This window comes from Eleutherodactylus coqui, chromosome 7 (assembly GCF_035609145.1).
Source record: "Eleutherodactylus coqui strain aEleCoq1 chromosome 7, aEleCoq1.hap1, whole genome shotgun sequence".
Taxonomy (NCBI): Eukaryota; Metazoa; Chordata; class Amphibia; order Anura; family Eleutherodactylidae; genus Eleutherodactylus; species Eleutherodactylus coqui.
The window spans coordinates 98,894,498-98,913,891 of record NC_089843.1 but is presented as its reverse complement, the minus strand read 5'-3'; the positions used below and the strand labels follow the sequence as shown (position 1 = coordinate 98,913,891).

At 46.4% G+C, this 19,394-nt stretch overlaps 1 protein-coding gene across 2 annotated transcripts in view; it reads right to left on the bottom strand.

The window, feature by feature from the left end:
* Window positions 1-19,394, bottom strand: part of PDLIM3 (PDZ and LIM domain 3) — a 49,429-nt gene that overhangs the window by 19,076 nt on the left and 10,959 nt on the right. The window contains exons 2-4 of one of the 2 annotated variants that reach the window (XM_066573449.1): window positions 14,431-14,582; window positions 12,021-12,093; window positions 7,846-8,033 (exon numbers count right to left, since the gene is read on the bottom strand). In XM_066573449.1, the coding sequence (XP_066429546.1) occupies window positions 7,846-8,033; window positions 12,021-12,093; window positions 14,431-14,582 (413 nt within the window). The remainder of the gene's footprint in view (window positions 1-7,845; window positions 8,034-12,020; window positions 12,094-14,430; window positions 14,583-19,394) is intronic. The other variant, XM_066573448.1, reaches the window with a different exon arrangement.

Genomic DNA, 19,394 nt, shown 5'->3' with positions numbered 1-19,394 from the left:
GCTGAGAAATAGACAGGAGGGTGCCCTGACTATCCAGCGGCATACTGTCTTCCCCCGCCCCCGTTTCCGAGCGCAAAGCAGCTGCCTTTATGGTTTGCAGGGAATTTCTCAAGATGCATAGCAGAGGAATGGTGACGCTAATGATTGTAGCATCGCCGCTCACCACCTGGGTAGACTCCTCAAAATTACCAAGGACATGGCAGATGTCTGCCAACCAGGCCCACTCTTCTGAAAGGAATTGAGGAGGCTGACTCCCACTGCGCCGCCCATGTTGGAGTTGGTATTCGACTATAGCTCTACGCTGTTCATAGAGCCTGGCCAACATGTGGAGCGTAGAGTTCCACCGTGTGGGCACGTCGCACAGCAGTCGGTGCACTGGCAGCTTAAAGTGATGTTGCAGGGTGCGCAGGGTGGCAGCGTCCGTGTGGGACTTGCGGAAATGTGCGCAGAGCCGGCGCGCCTTTACGAGCAGGTCTGACAAGCGTGGGTAGCTTTTCAGAAAGCGCTGAACCACCAAATTAAATACGTGGGCCAGGCATGGCACGTGCGTGAGGCTGCCGAGCTGCAGAGCCGCCACCAGGTTACGGCCGTTGTCACACACGACCATGCCCGGTTGGAGGCTCAGCGGCGCAAGCCAGCGGTCCGTCTGCTGTGTCAGACCCTGCAGCAGTTCGTGGGCCGTGTGCCTCTTATCGCCTAAGCTGAGTAGTTTCAGCACGGCCTGCTGACGCTTGCCCACCGCTGTGCTGCCACACCGCGCGACACCGACTGCTGGCGACATGCTGCTGCTAACACATCTTGATTGTGAGACAGAGGAGGAGGAGGAGGAGGAGGGTGCTTTAGTGGAGGAAGCATAGACCTCCGCAGATACCAGCACCGAGCTGGGGCCCGCAATTCTGGGGGTGGGTAGGACGTGAGCGGTCCCAGGCTCTGACTCTGTCCCAGCCTCCACTAAATTCACCCAATGTGCCGTCAGGGAGATGTAGTGGCCCTGCCCGCCTGTGCTTGTCCACGTGTCCGTAGTTAAGTGGACCGTGGCAGTAACCGCGTTGGTGAGGGCGCGCACAATGTTGCGGGAGACGTGGTCGTGCAGGGCTGGGACGGCACATCGGGAAAAGTAGTGGCGACTGGGAACTGAGTAGCGCGGGGCCGCCGCCTCCATGATACTTTTGAAGGACTCCGTTTCCACAACCCTATACGGCAGCATCTCAAGGCTGATGAATTTTGCGATGCGGACGGTTAACGTTTGAGCGTGCGGGTGCGTGGCGGCGTACTTGCGCTTGCGCTCGAACACTTGCGCAAGCGACGGCTGAACGGTGCGCTGAACTACACTGCTGGATGGGGCCGAGGACAGCGGAGATGAGGGTGTGGGTGCAGGCCATGAGGCGGTAGTGCCTGTGTCCTGAGAGGGGGGTTGCATCTCAGTGGCAGGTTGGGGCACAGGGGGAGAGGCAGGGGTGCAAACCGGAGGCGGTGAACGGCCTTCGTCCCACCTTGTGGGGTGCTTGGCCATCATATGTCTGCGCATGCTGGTGGTGGTGAGGCTGTTGGTGTTGGCTCCCCGGCTGAGCTTTGCGCGACAAAGGTTGCACACCACTGTTCGTCGGTCGTCAGGCGTCTCTGTGAAAAACTGCCAGACCTTAGAGCACCTCGGCCTCCGCAGGGTGGCATGGCGCGAGGGGGCGCTTTGGGAAACACTTGGTGGATTATTCGGTCTGGCCCTGCCTCTACCCCTGGCCACTGCACTGCCTCTTGCAACCTGCCCTGCTGATGCCCTTGACTCCCCCTCTGAAGACCTGTCCTCCTGAGTAAGCGTTGCACACCAGGTGGGGTCAGTCACCTCATCGTCCTGCTGCTCTTCCTCCGAATCCTCTGTGCGCTGCTCCCTGGGACTTACTGCCCTTACTACTACCTCACTGCAAGACAACTGTGTCTGATCGTCATCGTCCTCCTCACCCACAGAAAGTTGTTGAGACAGTTGGCGGAAGTCCCCAGCCTCTTCCCCCGGACCCCGGGAACTTTCGAATGGTTGGGCATCAGTGACGATAAACTCCTCTGGTGGGAGAGGAACCGCTGCTGCCCAATCTAAGCAGGGGCCCGAGAACAGTTCCTGGGAGTGCTCCCGCTCCTGAGCAGGTGTTATTGTAGTGGAGTGAGGAGGCTGGGAGGAAGGAGGAGCAGCAGACAGAGGATTCGGATTGGCAGCAGTGGACGGCGCAGAACTGCGGGTAGACGATAGGTTGCTCGAAGCACTTTCTGCCATCCAGGACAGGACCTGCTCACACTGCTCATTTTCTAATAACCGTCTCCCGCGTGGACCCATTAATTGGGCGATGAATGTGGGGACGCCAGAAACGTGCCTCTCTCCTAATCGCGCAGCAGTCGGCTGCGACACACCTGGATCAGGAGCTTGGCCTGTGCCCACACCCTGACTTGGCCCTCCGCGTCCTCGGCCACGTCCACGTCCACGTCCTCTAGGCTTACCCCTACCCCTCAGCATGCTGTATTACCAGTGATTAGATTTCCCAGGCAGGAAATAAATTGGCGCAAGACTGCAGGCCAAATATAATTTTTGCCCTTTTTGGAAAACGAAAGGCCCCACTGCCTCTAGTGAATGAATTATCTAAGTTTAATAACTGTGCTGTGTCCCTGCTTATGTGTCACAGAACGTGAGGGTAGCAGAGTTATTAACTGTGGCAGAGCAGGTATTTTTTTTCCCAATTAAGGAAAGCAAATGGCGAACCCAGCAGTAAAGCGTAGCTGGCTGCGTATGATTTAGCAATGTTTTTCACGCAGCTCACACGTCTACACAGGCGTAAGGACGGACACAGGCTGGACAAATAGATTTCTTTTCAGTTTTTTCCCACCAACAGGCAGCACTGCGTATATTCAATGAACCTGCGAAGTTTAATAACTGCGCTGTGTCCCTGCTTATGTGTCACAGAACGTGAGGGTAGCAGAGTTATTATAACTCTTGGAGAGCAGGTATTTTTTTTCCCAATTAAGGAAAGCAAATGGCGAACCCAGCAGTAAAGCGTAGCTGGCTGCGTATGATTTAGCAATGTTTTTCACGCAGCTCACACGTCTCCACAGGCGTAAGGACGGACACAGGCTGGACAAATAGATTTGTTTTCAGTTTTTTCCCACCAACAGGCAGCACTGCGTATATTCAATGAACCTGCGAAGTTTAATAACTGCGCTGTGTCCCTGCTTATGTGTCACAGAACGTGAGGGTAGCAGAGTTATTATAACTCTTGGAGAGCAGGTATTTTTTTTCCCAATTAAGGAAAGCAAATGGCGAACCCAGCAGTAAAGCGTAGCTGGCTGCGTATGATTTAGCAATGTTTTTCACGCAGCTCACACGTCTCCACAGGCGTAAGGACGGACACAGGCTGGACAAATAGATTTCTTTTCAGTTTTTTCCCACCAACAGGCAGCACTGCGTATATTCAATGAACCTGCGAAGTTTAATAACTGCGCTGTGTCCCTGCTTATGTGTCACAGAACGTGAGGGTAGCAGAGTTATTATAACTCTTGGAGAGCAGGTATTTTTTTCCCCAATTAAGGAAAGCAAATGGCGAACCCAGCAGTAAAGCGTAGCTGGCTGCGTATGATTTAGCAATGTTTTTCACGCAGCTCACACGTCTACACAGGCGTAAGGACGGACACAGGCTGGACAAATAGATTTGTTTTCAGTTTTTTCCCACCAACAGGCAGCACTGCGTATATTCAATGAACCTGCGAAGTTTAATAACTGCGCTGTGTCCCTGCTTATGTGTCACAGAACGTGAGGGTAGCAGAGTTATTATAACTCTTGGAGAGCAGGTATTTTTTTTCCCAATTAAGGAAAGCAAATGGCGAACCCAGCAGTAAAGCGTAGCTGGCTGCGTATGATTTAGCAATGTTTTTCACGCAGCTCACACGTCTCCACAGGCGTAAGGACGGACACAGGCTGGACAAATAGATTTGTTTTCAGTTTTTTCCCACCAACAGGCAGCACTGCGTATATTCAATGAACCTGCGAAGTTTAATAACTGCGCTGTGTCCCTGCTTATGTGTCACAGAACGTGAGGGTAGCAGAGTTATTATAACTCTTGGAGAGCAGGTATTTTTTTTCCCAATTAAGGAAAGCAAATGGCGAACCCAGCAGTAAAGCGTAGCTGGCTGCGTATGATTTAGCAATGTTTTTCACGCAGCTCACACGTCTACACAGGCGTAAGGACGGACACAGGCTGGACAAATAGATTTGTTTTCAGTTTTTTCCCACCAACAGGCAGCACTGCGTATATTCAATGAACCTGCGAAGTTTAATAACTGCGCTGTGTCCCTGCTTATGTGTCACAGAACGTGAGGGTAGCAGAGTTATTATAACTCTTGGAGAGCAGGTATTTTTTTCCCCAATTAAGGAAAGCAAATGGCGAACCCAGCAGTAAAGCGTAGCTGGCTGCGTATGATTTAGCAATGTTTTTCACGCAGCTCACACGTCTACACAGGCGTAAGGACGGACACAGGCTGGACAAATAGATTTCTTTTCAGTTTTTTCCCACCAACAGGCAGCACTGCGTATATTCAATGAACCTGCGAAGTTTAATAACTGCGCTGTGTCCCTGCTTATGTGTCACAGAACGTGAGGGTAGCAGAGTTATTATAACTCTTGGAGAGCAGGTATTTTTTTTCCCAATTAAGGAAAGCAAATGGCGAACCCAGCAGTAAAGCGTAGCTGGCTGCGTATGATTTAGCAATGTTTTTCACGCAGCTCACACGTCTACACAGGCGTAAGGACGGACACAGGCTGGACAAATAGATTTGTTTTCAGTTTTTTCCCACCAACAGGCAGCACTGCGTATATTCAATGAACCTGCGAAGTTTAATAACTGCGCTGTGTCCCTGCTTATGTGTCACAGAACGTGAGGGTAGCAGAGTTATTATAACTCTTGGAGAGCAGGTATTTTTTTCCCCAATTAAGGAAAGCAAATGGCGAACCCAGCAGTAAAGCGTAGCTGGCTGCGTATGATTTAGCAATGTTTTTCACGCAGCTCACACGTCTACACAGGCGTAAGGACGGACACAGGCTGGACAAATAGATTTCTTTTCAGTTTTTTCCCACCAACAGGCAGCACTGCGTATATTCAATGAACCTGCGAAGTTTAATAACTGCGCTGTGTCCCTGCTTATGTGTCACAGAACGTGAGGGTAGCAGAGTTATTATAACTCTTGGAGAGCAGGTATTTTTTTCCCCAATTAAGGAAAGCAAATGGCGAACCCAGCAGTAAAGCGTAGCTGGCTGCGTATGATTTAGCAATGTTTTTCACGCAGCTCACACGTCTCCACAGGCGTAAGGACGGACACAGGCTGGACAAATAGATTTGTTTTCAGTTTTTTCCCACCAACAGGCAGCACTGCGTATATTCAATGAACCTGCGAAGTTTAATAACTGCGCTGTGTCCCTGCTTATGTGTCACAGAACGTGAGGGTAGCAGAGTTATTATAACTCTTGGAGAGCAGGTATTTTTTTCCCCAATTAAGGAAAGCAAATGGCGAACCCAGCAGTAAAGCGTAGCTGGCTGCGTATGATTTAGCAATGTTTTTCACGCAGCTCACACGTCTCCACAGGCGTAAGGACGGACACAGGCTGGACAAATAGATTTCTTTTCAGTTTTTTCCCACCAACAGGCAGCACTGCGTATATTCTATGAATAATAACTGTGTTGTGGCCCTGCCTATACAATTCTTTCCCTGCAGTATCAATGGAGGGTGCAATGCTCTGCAGAGGCGATTTTGAGAAGCCCAAAAAAAATGCAGCACAGCCAACAGCAGCCTGGACAGTACTGCACACGGATAAATATGGCCCTAGAAAGGACCGTTGAGGTTCTTGAAGGCTACACTCACTCCTAACACTCTCCCTGCCTATGCAGCACTTCTGTCCCTAATGCCAGGTGCAACGGTCTGCAGAGGCGATTTTGAGAAAGAAAAAAAAATCCCACTGCTAACAGCAGCCAACACACAGCTATCAGTGGCCCTAATAAGGACCTTTGGGGGGTCTTGAAGCCTACACTAACTACCAATTCTTTCCCTACAGCAGCTCCGGTATAAACAGCACTGTCCCTCATCTAACTCACACCGCATCTGAGGCGAGCCGCGGGAGGGGCCGACTTTTATATTAGGCGAACACCTGATCTCGCCAGCCACTCACAGCAGGGGGGTGGTATAGGGCTTAAACGTTGCAGGGGGAAGTTGTAATGCCTTCCCTGTCTTTCAATTGGCCAGAAAAGCGCGCTAACGTCTCAGGGAAGGAAGTGAAAGTAACCAGAACACCGCATGGTGTTCGTCACGAATAACGAACATCCCGAACACCCTAATATTCGCACGAATATCAAGCTCGGACGAACGCGTTCGCTCATCTCTAGTAATCAACAATAACGGTAATTTTTTATGAGAAAGCTTATAAAAAAGTAAGTGTTTTTTTGTATTATAATAGTTTATCTGTGCTGGAATGTGGTTCCATTAATTTTTTGACTGTACAGATAACTTTTTGAAGCCTGTGTCTATTTCAAACATTTGAAGGTGTTTTTCTACTAACCGAAATTGCTCCACAGCCACTACTGTGCTTCTTGGTTGCTGCGGACCAGGACTTCTGACTGCTGCAGCCAACCACTGGCTACAGTAGTGACCTTCTATTGACAGTGATTGGCTGCAGCAGTCACATGTCCTGGTTAGCAGCAATCACAAAGTACAGAGTGCTTGTGGAGCAATTTTAGGTATGGGAAAAACACTTTCAAATCAAACATATGATAACATCATCATTTTCCTCCATAGCTCCAATGTCGGGAGAGGCCCGACACTGCAGTGCACGAGTACATCTGCACCCGATCGTCAGACACATCGGGTGCAGATGCACTCCTACACTGGTCCTCATCGAGGACCCTCGAGGAGAAGGCAGAAAGGGTTAAAAACCTTTTCTGCCTTCTCTTTTACACATTACATAGCGCTCAATTAGCGCCATGTAATGCACGGAGATTCCGGCAGGTGGTCATGTGACCGCCGGTGTCACCTCACCCCAGCGGTCACATGAACGCCGAGTTCGGGAGCCTGAAGAGAGAATGCGGAGATATTACTTCCGCATTCCACCTGGGGATCATGTGACCTCCAGCTGTCGCGTGATCGCCGAGCCGGGAGGCTGAAGGGAGAATGCGTAAGTAATACTTCCACATTTCCCCCCACAGTGTAGTGACCACCTGCACCCTCCTGATCTGTCAGATCAGGAGGGTGAAGGGAAAACCTATTTTTTCTCATCCATTCTCCCCAGCTCCAATTTATTTGGAGCTGGGGAGAATGGACGAGAAAAAATAAATGGATTGGAAAGGGTTAAAGAGGTTGTCTCAAAGTCATACAAGTCAGTTTGTAGGAAATATGACAGTTGAGAGTCTTCTGTTATTCTTGAGCGAATTCCTATTTTCAGTTTAGAGTTAGGTTGTATAAACAGAAATAAGTGGTAATTTTACAGTACTGTCACCAACTGTGATTTGGAGTAGCCCAATTATTCCCCAACATGCCCAGTATCTTGTTTCCCTTCAGGGTTAGCACTGCATGAGGTAACAGATGCTCATCCCCTTCCATATGGCATTCCCATTCCAAACCGTCAAGCCCCCCCAAATTTTATATCCACATTTAATTGTCGTATTAGGAAAATGGTGATTTTTGTAAAATGGAATACAAGACAAGTTCGATACATAAAGGTAAACGCTTCAGGCATTCAAAGAATATTTGTCACAATGGTTAGATTTAAAAATTTTTTTTTAACTAAGCACAGCAAAGTTTTTGCATGCATGCATATATTCAACTTACATTTGATCTGCATTAGGAATAAGTCCTCTCATCTGTCCATGGAAGGCATCTTTAATGTTTCCGGATGAGTATAGCCCAATTGGGGTGTTATAGGAAGAACTCACTACCTGCTTTTTGTCACCAATATTTGCACCAGCTACAAAAGGTTGTGCTCTTCTGTTATGAGCTGTACCAATAGGCTTGAACTCCTGCATACATTTGGATAAAACACACCAAACCACAATTCATGCGGATTAAACACACACAAGCAAAAGAACCACTGCTTGTATTTCACACATCAGCATTTCATGCACATAACATTATTTCATAATGGAATATTGCTGCAGGACTGTATTGACCCATAATGCACTCATTCCTTAGGGCGGTTATCCTAGAAAAATATTACATCCAGCCCATAGTTATAAACATTTTTTTGTATTTACACTTAATAAAGACATGTTCTTAGTTTTAGATATTTCAGGTCTAATGTTAAAATAGCATCACCTGCTGTTTCTATTGGAGTGTTTGTGTCCAGTCTACTTCAGTAAGGCTGGGTTCACAGAGGGCGGATTTGCCTTGGAAATCTCGTCCAGAATTTCGCAGCAGCAAGTCCGCCTGTGGCCGCTAATCCCAGGGTTGGCCAGCCACGTGGACAAGATTTCTCACAAATATCGTACACATGGGACGGCGAATCCGTTGCGTCAAAGCAGGGGTTGCAGCACAGATTTGCCGGCCGCAGCAGCCATGCTCTCCTCTACGGGAGCGCTGGCCACAGTAGAAAAGCGTGCGGGTTTTCAAGCAGTGCTTTCCCGGCAGAAATCTCATGGTTTTTCGCTGCGGCCAAACCACTAGATTTCCGCAAAGAATACGTCCCGTGTGATCCCAGCCTAAATGTTCCAAAGTGGTCACACCTGCTCAGTCTTGCTGCTTTGCAGTAACGCTGTTTCTTTTATCAGCATCTCTTCTGACATCAGAGAAAACATAGCAACTTCAGAAGCAGCCGCTCACCACACCAGGGATCCCACTACATATCCAGTGGAGCAGAGAGGGATGCAAGACTGATCAAGTAGAACAATTACTGAGGTGGACACAGAATAAAGACAATGGGTGGTGCTATTCTAACACTTGTCCTAAAATATCTGTGGATATCAACAATTTTTTTGTAAGTGTAAATACAGGAAATGTTTACAGTTATGAGCTGCATTTAACTATAAACAATATTTTTCATGAGACAGCTCTTTTAATCCACTGCATTAGTTAGAGGAGGTGAAAGTAGACTGAGAGTGTGTGCACAATACAGAGAACCTCCCTGAGTGCTTCACTGTTGAGGAACTCCAGCTAAATATTCCTTTCCGCAGAGGTTTAGGTCCACGATTGCACAGACAAGCATGGCACTATTTTTGGAAAGAAAGCAGACTTTTTTTGTTTTTTTATAATCCAGGGTAACTCCCTTAGTCTACAAGTGGCCTTCTCCATTCTCAGTGTATGACTGTATAGACTTAGGTCACTTTCACAGGGCAGTATTTGAGTCAGTATTTTGCATCCGTTTTTGAAAGCCAAAATATGGAAGAGGTGCAGATCTCTCCATTATGCTTTATTTCTGAAGGTTCCATTCCTGATTTTGGCTTACAAATACTGATGCTAAATACTGTATGTACACACACAAACTGACAATGTGAAATGTGTTTTATACAGTTGACAACTGTATGGACAGTGCTGTATTCTTTTCCCTTTGAATGTAAGAGAGTGTTTGAAGGGAGTGTTTCAACAGGTTTGACCATGTCCTACCGTAGTGCTGATATTAATAGATAGGGGTGATGGTGCGGCATTTAGGCATTAGTCGATGGCTTTATTAGCAGCAGGACTAAGCGAAATAACTTTTATTCCCTTTGTGCGCCACTCGAGGAAATACACGGAAGGCAGCCTTCTCCCTGAAGTGTTCCTGGCATTTTCCATTGAGTTGCTCCCTAGCTCTGACTGACAGCTGTTTTGTCCAACCAGATGACTGCTACAACTGTCAATCGGAGTGGAGAGGAGCAGCCGTGCAGCGGCTCAATGGAGAGAGCCGAGAACACCTCAGGGAGAAGTTCTACTTTGAGGCACTTGCATGAGCAGCACATGGGGGAATAAAACTTAGTTTTTGTAGCAGCAGGACTGATAAAATTATCAGCAAGAGTATGTTTAAACACCATTCCAGTTTTTTGTGTTGAGAGTGGCTTTGCATGGTCAGAACTGCTGATGGACTCCTCTGAACTTCCCTTCACTTTGCTGATTTTATACCACACAAGCCTTACAAAATGTTTCTATAAGTGCTTATTCAGACGTGCGTATATCGGCCAGGTTTTCACGCCCGTCCGATATACGCTGGCCCTCCCACTCACCGGCTCTCTGCTTCTCTCTTCCCCTCCGAGCGGTTTGCAATGGGAGTGTGTGGGACAGGGGCGAAACAAAGCTTCCGCCAACCCCCTTCCCCTTGTCTATAGCCAGCAATGTGAGTGGGCGGGACAGAGTGGAGCTTAGCTCCGCCCCATCCCGCCACTTCCCATTGCAAACAGAGGAGAGAGGCAGAGAGCTGGTGAGTGGGAGAGAAGGGGGGGACTGCTTAGATGAAAGCGTATATCGTCCGGCCCTGAAAACGCCGGACGATATACGCTCGTTCGAAGAAGCCCTAATTTTGAGATGTGTGCATGCACAATGTCCAATGATACAACATTTGAGTACCTGAGGGGATGCCTGAGTGCATGGCATCCTAGTCATAGTCTTATTTGGCCTTTCTATTGGTGGTACTATTTTTGCTATGTATGGTGGTATTAGTTGAGCACTGTGTGATGGTATTTAAATACTTTTCTCAGCCATGGGAAAGTGGCTTTGCTAATGCAACTTGGGCACCATTACTTGTTGTTTCATAAATGTAGAGCAGTTTTACTTAAAATTTTAATTTATATGAGCTTTGTATGGTAGTATTTTAGCATTGTATGCTGATATTAGAGCATTGCAGGATGGCATTATTTGAGGTTATTAATTGCAGGTACTTTTAGTAGCACAATCATGCTATTGAAAATTTTAATATTCACCCTCCTACAAGAGTTGCAAGGCTACTTGCATCCTTTTTACTTAAAGGCAGTTTGCATTGCCACTTTTCAGTCCTAGACTGAAAATGCATTTATGTGGTGTGTTCAGGATGGTCATATGTCCACATGGGGCAGGTCCATAGTAAAAAAATACACCGCAAATCTGCTGAAAATCTGCAGTGGCAATAAGCGCACCAAAGTATGGTTTTTTTGTTTTTTTTTGTTTTTTTTTTACGGATTTTGTTGAGCAGAGACTGCAGATTTCACACTTTGCATTGTAAAGATTGACATTCATGGTGAAAATCTGTAGCATAAATCGTCATACTCTGGATTTAACTTCTGCAGTCAGTTCCACTGCAGATTTTATGCAGAATTTCTTTGCAGCATGTTGATGAGATTTGTTAAAACTTCTTCCACTTCGCCGCTGCTGTAATGCTCTGCGGATTTTCCATAAGCACTTCTACTGGGGAAAAACTGCAGTGTTTACGTGCTGTGTGTCACATATTTAATATAGCCCTGTCTAAGGCTAATTTCACATGGGTGAGTATGACATTGGGCCATGAGACTTGGCTCCATATCGTGTACGTGCGATGTTCTTGCAAATGCGAGGCGTTTTTGTGTCTAAAACGCCTTAGCACTTCAAGTAAGTGGCGATCCTCCAGCACGGCTTACAGCCGCGGCGAAGGATCGGCAAGAGTTTCACATTATTTTCGTTGAGAAATATCCCTTTGCACGCTGTGTAATGTTTTTGCCGGCCCCAATGAAAACAATGGGAGAAGCGTTCTGAGGGAACACCCGGACATAGGCCATGCTGTGATTTTCTTTTTACTGCACCCGTGATGCAGGAAAAAAAATCGCTCTTATATATGACCCCATTCAAGAGAATGTGGTTCATATACGTGTGATATTTGTGCTTCTCGCAACACACAAAATCCTGCACGATTTTTTTCAGGCATGGGAAAGTGGCTTCATGCAGTATCTGCTCGCTGTTTGTAGATTCCCTCTGTGCTTATGTGGCTTTCCTCAGTATTACTACATTAAAAATGTTTGGCTATAACAAAGTCTCTGAATACAACCAAGGGTATCAATTTGTGTATTTTTAAAAGAAAGCAGAGTTTGTCTTACCTGTGGTTCAGCTTCAAGGTTAATTTTATATGGATCGTCACATACTTGCGGAGACCACATCCTAGTTTCAGCTCTAAAGACAAATAAGTACATTTGAAAGTCCATATACTTTAGCCAATCAACCCTGTAATCGGCTATGTTGATATCTGTGTCGGAAGCTTCGTTCAGAGACGTGACATAAATCCAGCACAAAATGTGGACAGATCCCATTATAGTCAATGGAATACATTCAGCATTTTAATTTCCTGCTTCCATGATGGAACAGGAAAATGGGAAACCAAGCAGGGCCTTACATGCTTCATCGTCTAAAAACAGCTTTGTAACAACTTGTGATTTTAGCTGGGTATTGTATGAAATCTGTAAACTAGTTACATTTTCACAAACTGAGGGCTAATTCAGACAGACGTATATCAGTCAGGTTTCCATGCCCGACCGATATACAGTGTCCCTCTCTGCAAGGGGAGGATGCGGTCCTGGCTTGGAGCAGTGCACTGAGCTCCTGCCGCCTCTCCGCCCTTCGCCACTGCTTGCAATGGGATGGGTGGGACTGGGTGGAGCCAAGTTCCGCACCCCGGAAAATGTAAAGAGAGCCTTTCAAATTCCTATTATGTCCTTAACTAAACAGGGTACTGTCCTAAAAAGAGCGACCATGTTCTCGAACCTTTCTCTGGAAAGCCCTACACTTATGATTTCAGAAAGCAGGTTAAGGTAAATATCAACAAGTCTGTGGGAGGTACAGAACATGCATGGGATCCCTGTTCTTGTATTTCAGTAGAGATATTAGCACTTGGATCACCAAAAAGTCTTAACATTTATCACCATTTCCTACAGATAAGTAATAAAGGTTATAAAACCGCATTATGAAAACCCTCTCTGAGATCGAAAGCACCATTCTTTTATATGGGACTTGGTACGTGATTCTTCTTTAACCCCTTCCAGCTCCATGACGTATAGGTACGTCATGGAGCGGCAGGGTATGTATGAAAAGAGGTTGCGGGACAACCTCTCTTCATACAGTGCGGGCGTCAGCTGTTTAGTACAGCTGACACCCGCGGGCAATAGCCGCTATCGGCCGTTCGGCCAATTGCGGCTATTAACCATTTAAATGCCGCTGTCAATTCTGACAGCGGCATTTAAATCCCCGAATGATGTTCGGGGGTCCCGCACGTTCCCCCGTGGTGACATCGGGGGAGCCTTGCAGGTGTCATGGCTGCTGGGGGCTTTCTGAAAGGCCCCAGGGCTGCCTTACCAGACTGCCTATCAAGCCATCCCCGTGGGGTGGCTTGTTAGACTGCCTGTTAAATGGCAGTATGATGTAATGCTATAGCATTACGTCATACTGCCGGAGCGATCAAAGCATTGCTGGTTGTAGTCCCCCAGGGGGACTTTAAAGTAAAGTGAAAAAAAACAATAAAGTTTTTTTAATTGTAAAAAAAAAAAAGTTATAAAAGTTTAACTCACCCCCCTTTTGCCATATCTATTATTAAAAAATCTAAATCATAAAATAAAAATACATGTTTGGTATCACCGCGTCCGTAAAAGTCCGATCTATAAAAGTAGTGCATTATTTTTCCTGTACGGTGAACGTCGTCCGAAAAAAAAAAAAAAAAAGCCAGAAATGCACTTTTTTAGTTACCCTGTCTCCCAGAAAAAGCACAATAAAAAGCGATAAAAAGTTGTATGTATTCCAAATTGGTACTATCTGAAACTACAGGACATCCCGCAAAAAATGAGCCCTTGCTCAACTATGTCGACGGAAAAATAAAACAGTTATTGAGCGCACAAAATGACCGCAGAAAATAACTGAAAAAAATTAAATGTCTTTGAAAATAAAAATAGTACAGTAAAAAAAAAAACCTATACAAGTTTGGTATCGTAGTAATCGTACCGACCCATAGAATAAAGTTATCATGTCGCTTTTGTTGCAGTTTGTGCGCCGTAGAAACAAGACGCACTGAAAGATGGCGAAATGTCGTTTTCTTTCATTTTACTCCACTTAGAATTTTTTAAAGTTTTTCAGTACATTATATGGTACTTTAAATAGCACCATTGAAAAATACAACTCGTCCCGCAAAAAACAAGCCCTCATACAGCGACGTGGATGGATAAATAAAGGAGTTACCATTTTTTTGAAGGGGGAAAAAAAAGCGAAAATGGAAAAAGAAAAAGGGGCCATGTCATTAAGGGGTTAATGTAATGTATTTATAGTGATTGTGATTATTAATACCATGGGTGCAACTAGATATTATCGTCAGTCATATTTTTAACACGGCTGATATTCTAGGTTACATTTAAAGTACTGCTCTTAAGAAAACCTCTCACTTCAATCAGCAATAACAGCTCTAGCCTCATATTAATAAACTGACACTTAAATGTCCTGCAGGGTTCTTAACCTGAGGGAAATGAATACCTGTCAATCTTTAGGCAGAGCTGGTCAGTTGCAGCTTTAATCCTATCTTGTGCTTCAGCATGTGTCATGCCATCAGTGCTGTATCCATCAATGGCAAGTATCATATCTCCAGGGCACAAATTAGCAATAGAAGATTTACTTCCTGGGGTTATCTGAAAAATTAAACAGACATGGTACATGAGTTAATGTAAAAATCCTGGTCGAGGGTAACATAAATAAGCAATACAGTTCTCTATTTTATCTCTATAAAACACATTATTGTGAATTGTTTTCCGATTTTCCTGAAACTGTAATACTGGGCAAATCCACCTGCAGCCACTAATCCTGGGATTAGCCAGCCATGTTAACGAGATTTCTCAGAAATCTCGTCCACACGGGACGGCGAATCCGCCGTGGCAAAATGTACCTTTTTTGTTTTCTTCCCATAGAGGAGAGCGCAGCCGCAGCAGAAGAGCAAGCGGCCAGGCCGCTTCAATACCCGCGGCTGGGTGCCGCGGGTTTCGAAGCAGCGCTTCTCCCGGTGGAAATCTCACATTTTCCCGCTGCGGCCAAACCACGAGATTTCCGCCGGGATTCCGGTGTGTGTGAACCCAGGCTAAAAGCCTCCTGTGGCGCACAGTTTTAGATCAACATAAATGCAGTCCTAAGCTCTTGCTCACGCCCATATGCTTTAGGTAGCCGGCTCAAGGTTGACTCAGCCTTCCATCCTTCTGAAGTCGATAAAATTAGTACCCAGCTTGCTAGGGGATGTTAAAGATGACTGGGGAAGGCAATGGCTAACCACCCTGCAAAAACAGCCTGCCAAAAGAAAGTCACAATGTGACGTCACCCTAGGACTCGGTGCTTGCACTGGGGACTTACCTTTTACTTTTCTGATTTTACTGAAAGTGTACTAGTCTGATTATTTAGAAAGTTTTAATAATAAAGTCCCATGGAGGCAGACTTGTATTCCGTCTACAGAGTAGAATAAAAAAGGTGTTGTAAAACAAATCCCTATAAGGGTTTTTACCCACTAGCGTTTTTTTTTTCAATGGGACTTTCTACTGTTAAATTCACATCGCACAAAAAAAATGCAAAAACGCAAGCTTACTTTTTTTGTGCGATGCAAATGTAACATAAGAAAGTCCCATTGACATCTGGAAAAAAAACGCTGCGAATTTGCAGCGAAAAAAGACTAGTGGGTAAAAGCCCTAAGGGTGGTTTCACATCTTTAGCTGGAGCCCATACGGCCGGATGTCCCGTCGCAGATACATCTGAAAATATTGGTAGAAAAAGCTCTGCATTCAGTGTATTTTCTTCTGTCTAAAAGATGGAAAGCGGGTGGACCATATTATAGTCATTGTGTTCCACTCAACGTTGTTCGGTTCTGAATGGTACCAAACGGAGCAGGAAAGTGGAATCCCCAGCGCAGATGTGAAGGCACCCTAACGTTTCCTGTAGTTGTGGCAGGGCCTCCTCCAACCTCTTTACTAGTCACATCAGTCCAGAAGCAGTTTCCTTTGGAAACTGAATGATTCTAAACATGCCTTAATGAAAGATTTTTTTGATTCTAAAGACATTAAACAAGTGGATACCAGTCGCTTGCTGATTCTTGAACAGCCTTCCAGTTAGAGCAGGCTCACGTGTGTAATTTAACAACGTATTACGCATGCGATTTACATGCACATAATACACGGGGAATGGAGTCAATGAAAGTTTATTGATTTTCATTGATCCATTGACACTTGCGTATATACTTTGCATATAATACGCAACTTATTATTCCCCACGGGTGCGTAATAAACGCTGTACATACGCAATTACATTGCATATGTTCTGTGTTTATATGCAACATTGTTAAGTGACAGTGGGAAATGAAAAAAAGGAACAAGTCAGACTGTGATGACTGCATACATGAGATACACTGTCATGCGCAGTAAAAAAAATTGATGCCATACGTGGTGATGTGTGGGCTCACACAATGGTAAACTGCATTATACACACAGCATTTTACAACGCGCTCATTTGAGCCCGGCCTTAGGGGTATTCTGTAATAAAACAGTTATGTTGACAATCTTAGATCATACTTTTACGCTCTTCTTGCAAGGCGTTGCCTGAGGATAGGTTTGTTAATTCATGGATCAATTTCCCATCTCAAGTTTCATGCTCTTCCTTTTGGGAAGGATTGTACTAGCCATCTTGCTACCTTAAGGATGAAGGGTGTAACTGTCACTCCATGTAATGGCGAGTTCATCACGTTGGACTAGGCCAGACTCCACTTTCATCTTCAGGAAACATTTCAGCATTATAGTATGACTCCGCTACTCAGAGTTCAAAGTAGATTACAGATCTTTTTATATCCTAAATGATACTCAGGATGTTGGGCTGACAGCAGCGACGGCCCCATTGGAAGGAATGGGAGAGTACCGTGATCCACTGTGACAGTAGCGGCAGGGAATTCCTTCACCCCTGCCGCGTCTAAAGGGATTCCTCGCAAGGATTGAAAACAATGAGCGATATCACAGGAAGATAGAACATGATGCAGTGTGTTTCTCGCATAGCATCACATCGCAGTGCCATGTGGGAAAACATCACTCATGTGTATGAACCCATTCAAATGAATGAGGTTCGTATTTGTACGTTTCACAACGCACAAATTTGGCGACTTTATCACCCGTGTGTTATGTAACGGAAACCTGCAGAGGCAGATTTAGGGCTTCTTTATACAAATGTGTGTACAAATACTGTTCGCCACAACGCAACGTATTGCTCATTAATGAGGTTGAATGAGGTACATTTGCATGCATGTCTGCGCATAATAATGTACTTTTTGCACACACCAGGCCAGTTCACACATTTGTGCGACATACCATTTCTGTGGATTAAAAGGTTATTACCCTAATAAGGCCCGTTTTTTTTTTTTTTTTTTACAGTTTTACGCAGTGTTTCACGCATCCCCTTGCATATATGCGCACCTCCAATAGACTTGGGGGGTGGCCTTTTCTGCGCAAAACACAGAAAGATAGAGCAGGTCATACTTTTTTTTCTGCGCGCCTAAAATACACATGAGAACAAACCCATTGAAATCAATGGGTTCTAATGTCTGTGTTTTGCGGATGTATATATTTTACGTATGCAAATTGAGTCGTGTGAAGAAGCCCTTTCCTGAAGTAAAATGCTCAATCTGTTTCAAAATGGGTATAATGTAAAATCTATTTGTCTTGGTTTTCCTATTCTGGCTGTTGGTCAGTCTTGTATACAGGTTACATCATAGAGCGCTATAGATACAACTGGTAACCCTTGTCAGCTGCTTAGCAGATGCCCATGACCCCCTGATGCTCCCGAAATACAGTACATACATTCACATGATAACATCACCTCATTCCTCTCACAGGGTATTCCACTCCACTTGGAACAGTCCACTTGATCTGCTTAGAGGCGATTCCTACTTGTGCAATGCCATCTATTTACTGCAAGGCGTGAACAGATATGGATTTCTGAGTCATTTACAGTGTGACCACTAGCTAGAGGGGCTCCTCATACTTCTGCTAAGGGCCATTTGCACAGGAAGATTATCGCATAATATGCCTAAATGCAAAAACATTGTTTAGTTTTCGTTATCGCTCATTTTCAACCAGCATAAAAATCATTGCTGGATCGCTGACTTCTTGCTGTGTCTAAATGCTCCCCGCTTAGTGCTTCACATTGGATGTTTTGTCTTTCCCAAATTTTACATTCTGTCAGCTGACAAGACTTTGCTTAAGATGAAGGGAACAGACTTTCAGTCACAAGAATGCTTGCAACAAATAGGTCATGTATGGATATAGCCTAAATGAGGATTAGATGAGAAAGTTTAACACTTGCTAAAAAAACCACGATCGTTAGTGTGGGGTTACATCCCCTTTTGCTGCTATAACAGCCTTTACTCTTCTGGGAATTATGGCTATGGGAATTTGCGCTTATTCAGTCCAAGGAGAATTAGTGAGGTCAGCATTGATGTTGCAAGAGAAGGTCTGGCTAGCAACTGGCATTGCAGTTCATCCCACAGGTGCTCAGTGGGTTCGTGTTCAGGTCTCAGCAGATCCGTTAAAGGGGTGGTCTCGCGAAACCAAGTGGGGTTATACACTTCCGTATGGCCATATTAATGCACTTTGTAATGTACATTGTGCATTAAATATGAGCCATACAGAAGTTATTCCACTTACCTGCTCCGTTGCTAGCGTCCTCGTCTCCATGGTTCCGTCTAAATTCGCTGGCAGCTTGCTTTTTTAGACGCGCTTGCGCAGTCCGGTCTTCTCCATTCAGCACGAGCCGCTTCAGTGTGCTCCCCGCTACAGCTCTTCTGCGCATGCGCAGACGAGCTGTCACTGCTCGGGAGCGCGCTGGAGCGGCCATTCTGCACCATCCTCTGTTAGAGGAAGGTGCAGAAACTGGAGCTGCCCAGCGGAGAAGCCCAGCCCAGCCCAGCAGCCCCGAGAAGCCTCCCAGGTAAGTGATGGGTCGGGGGGGGGCTGCCGCTGCGCTGCGCCGGGGGGGCTGTCGCTGCGCCGGGGGGGGCTGCCGCTGCGCCGGGGGGGGGCTGTCGCTGCGCCGGGCTGCGCCGGGGGGGGCTGTCGCTGCGCCGGGGGGGGCTGTCGCAGCGATGGGGGGGCTGTCGCTAGGCCGGGGGGGCTGCCGCTGCGATGGGGGGGCTGTCGCTAGGCCGGGGGGGGCTGTCGCTAGGCCGGGGGGGGCTGCCGCTAGGCCGGGGGAACTAGCGCTGGGCTCCGGAACCTAGCGCTGGGCTCCGGGGCCTTCACCTGGGCTGAGGGTCTAGCGCTGGGGAGTCGGGGGCTAGCGCCGGTTACCTGCTGCCTGGCGGTGGGCGTCTGGTCGGCGGCTGCGGGGTGTCTGGTCGGCGGCTGCGGGGCGTCTGGTTGCCATGGAGACACAGCTGGCGGCGTCTCGGGAGCGCGCACGTCGGGCTGCAGCGAGCGACGGGGAAA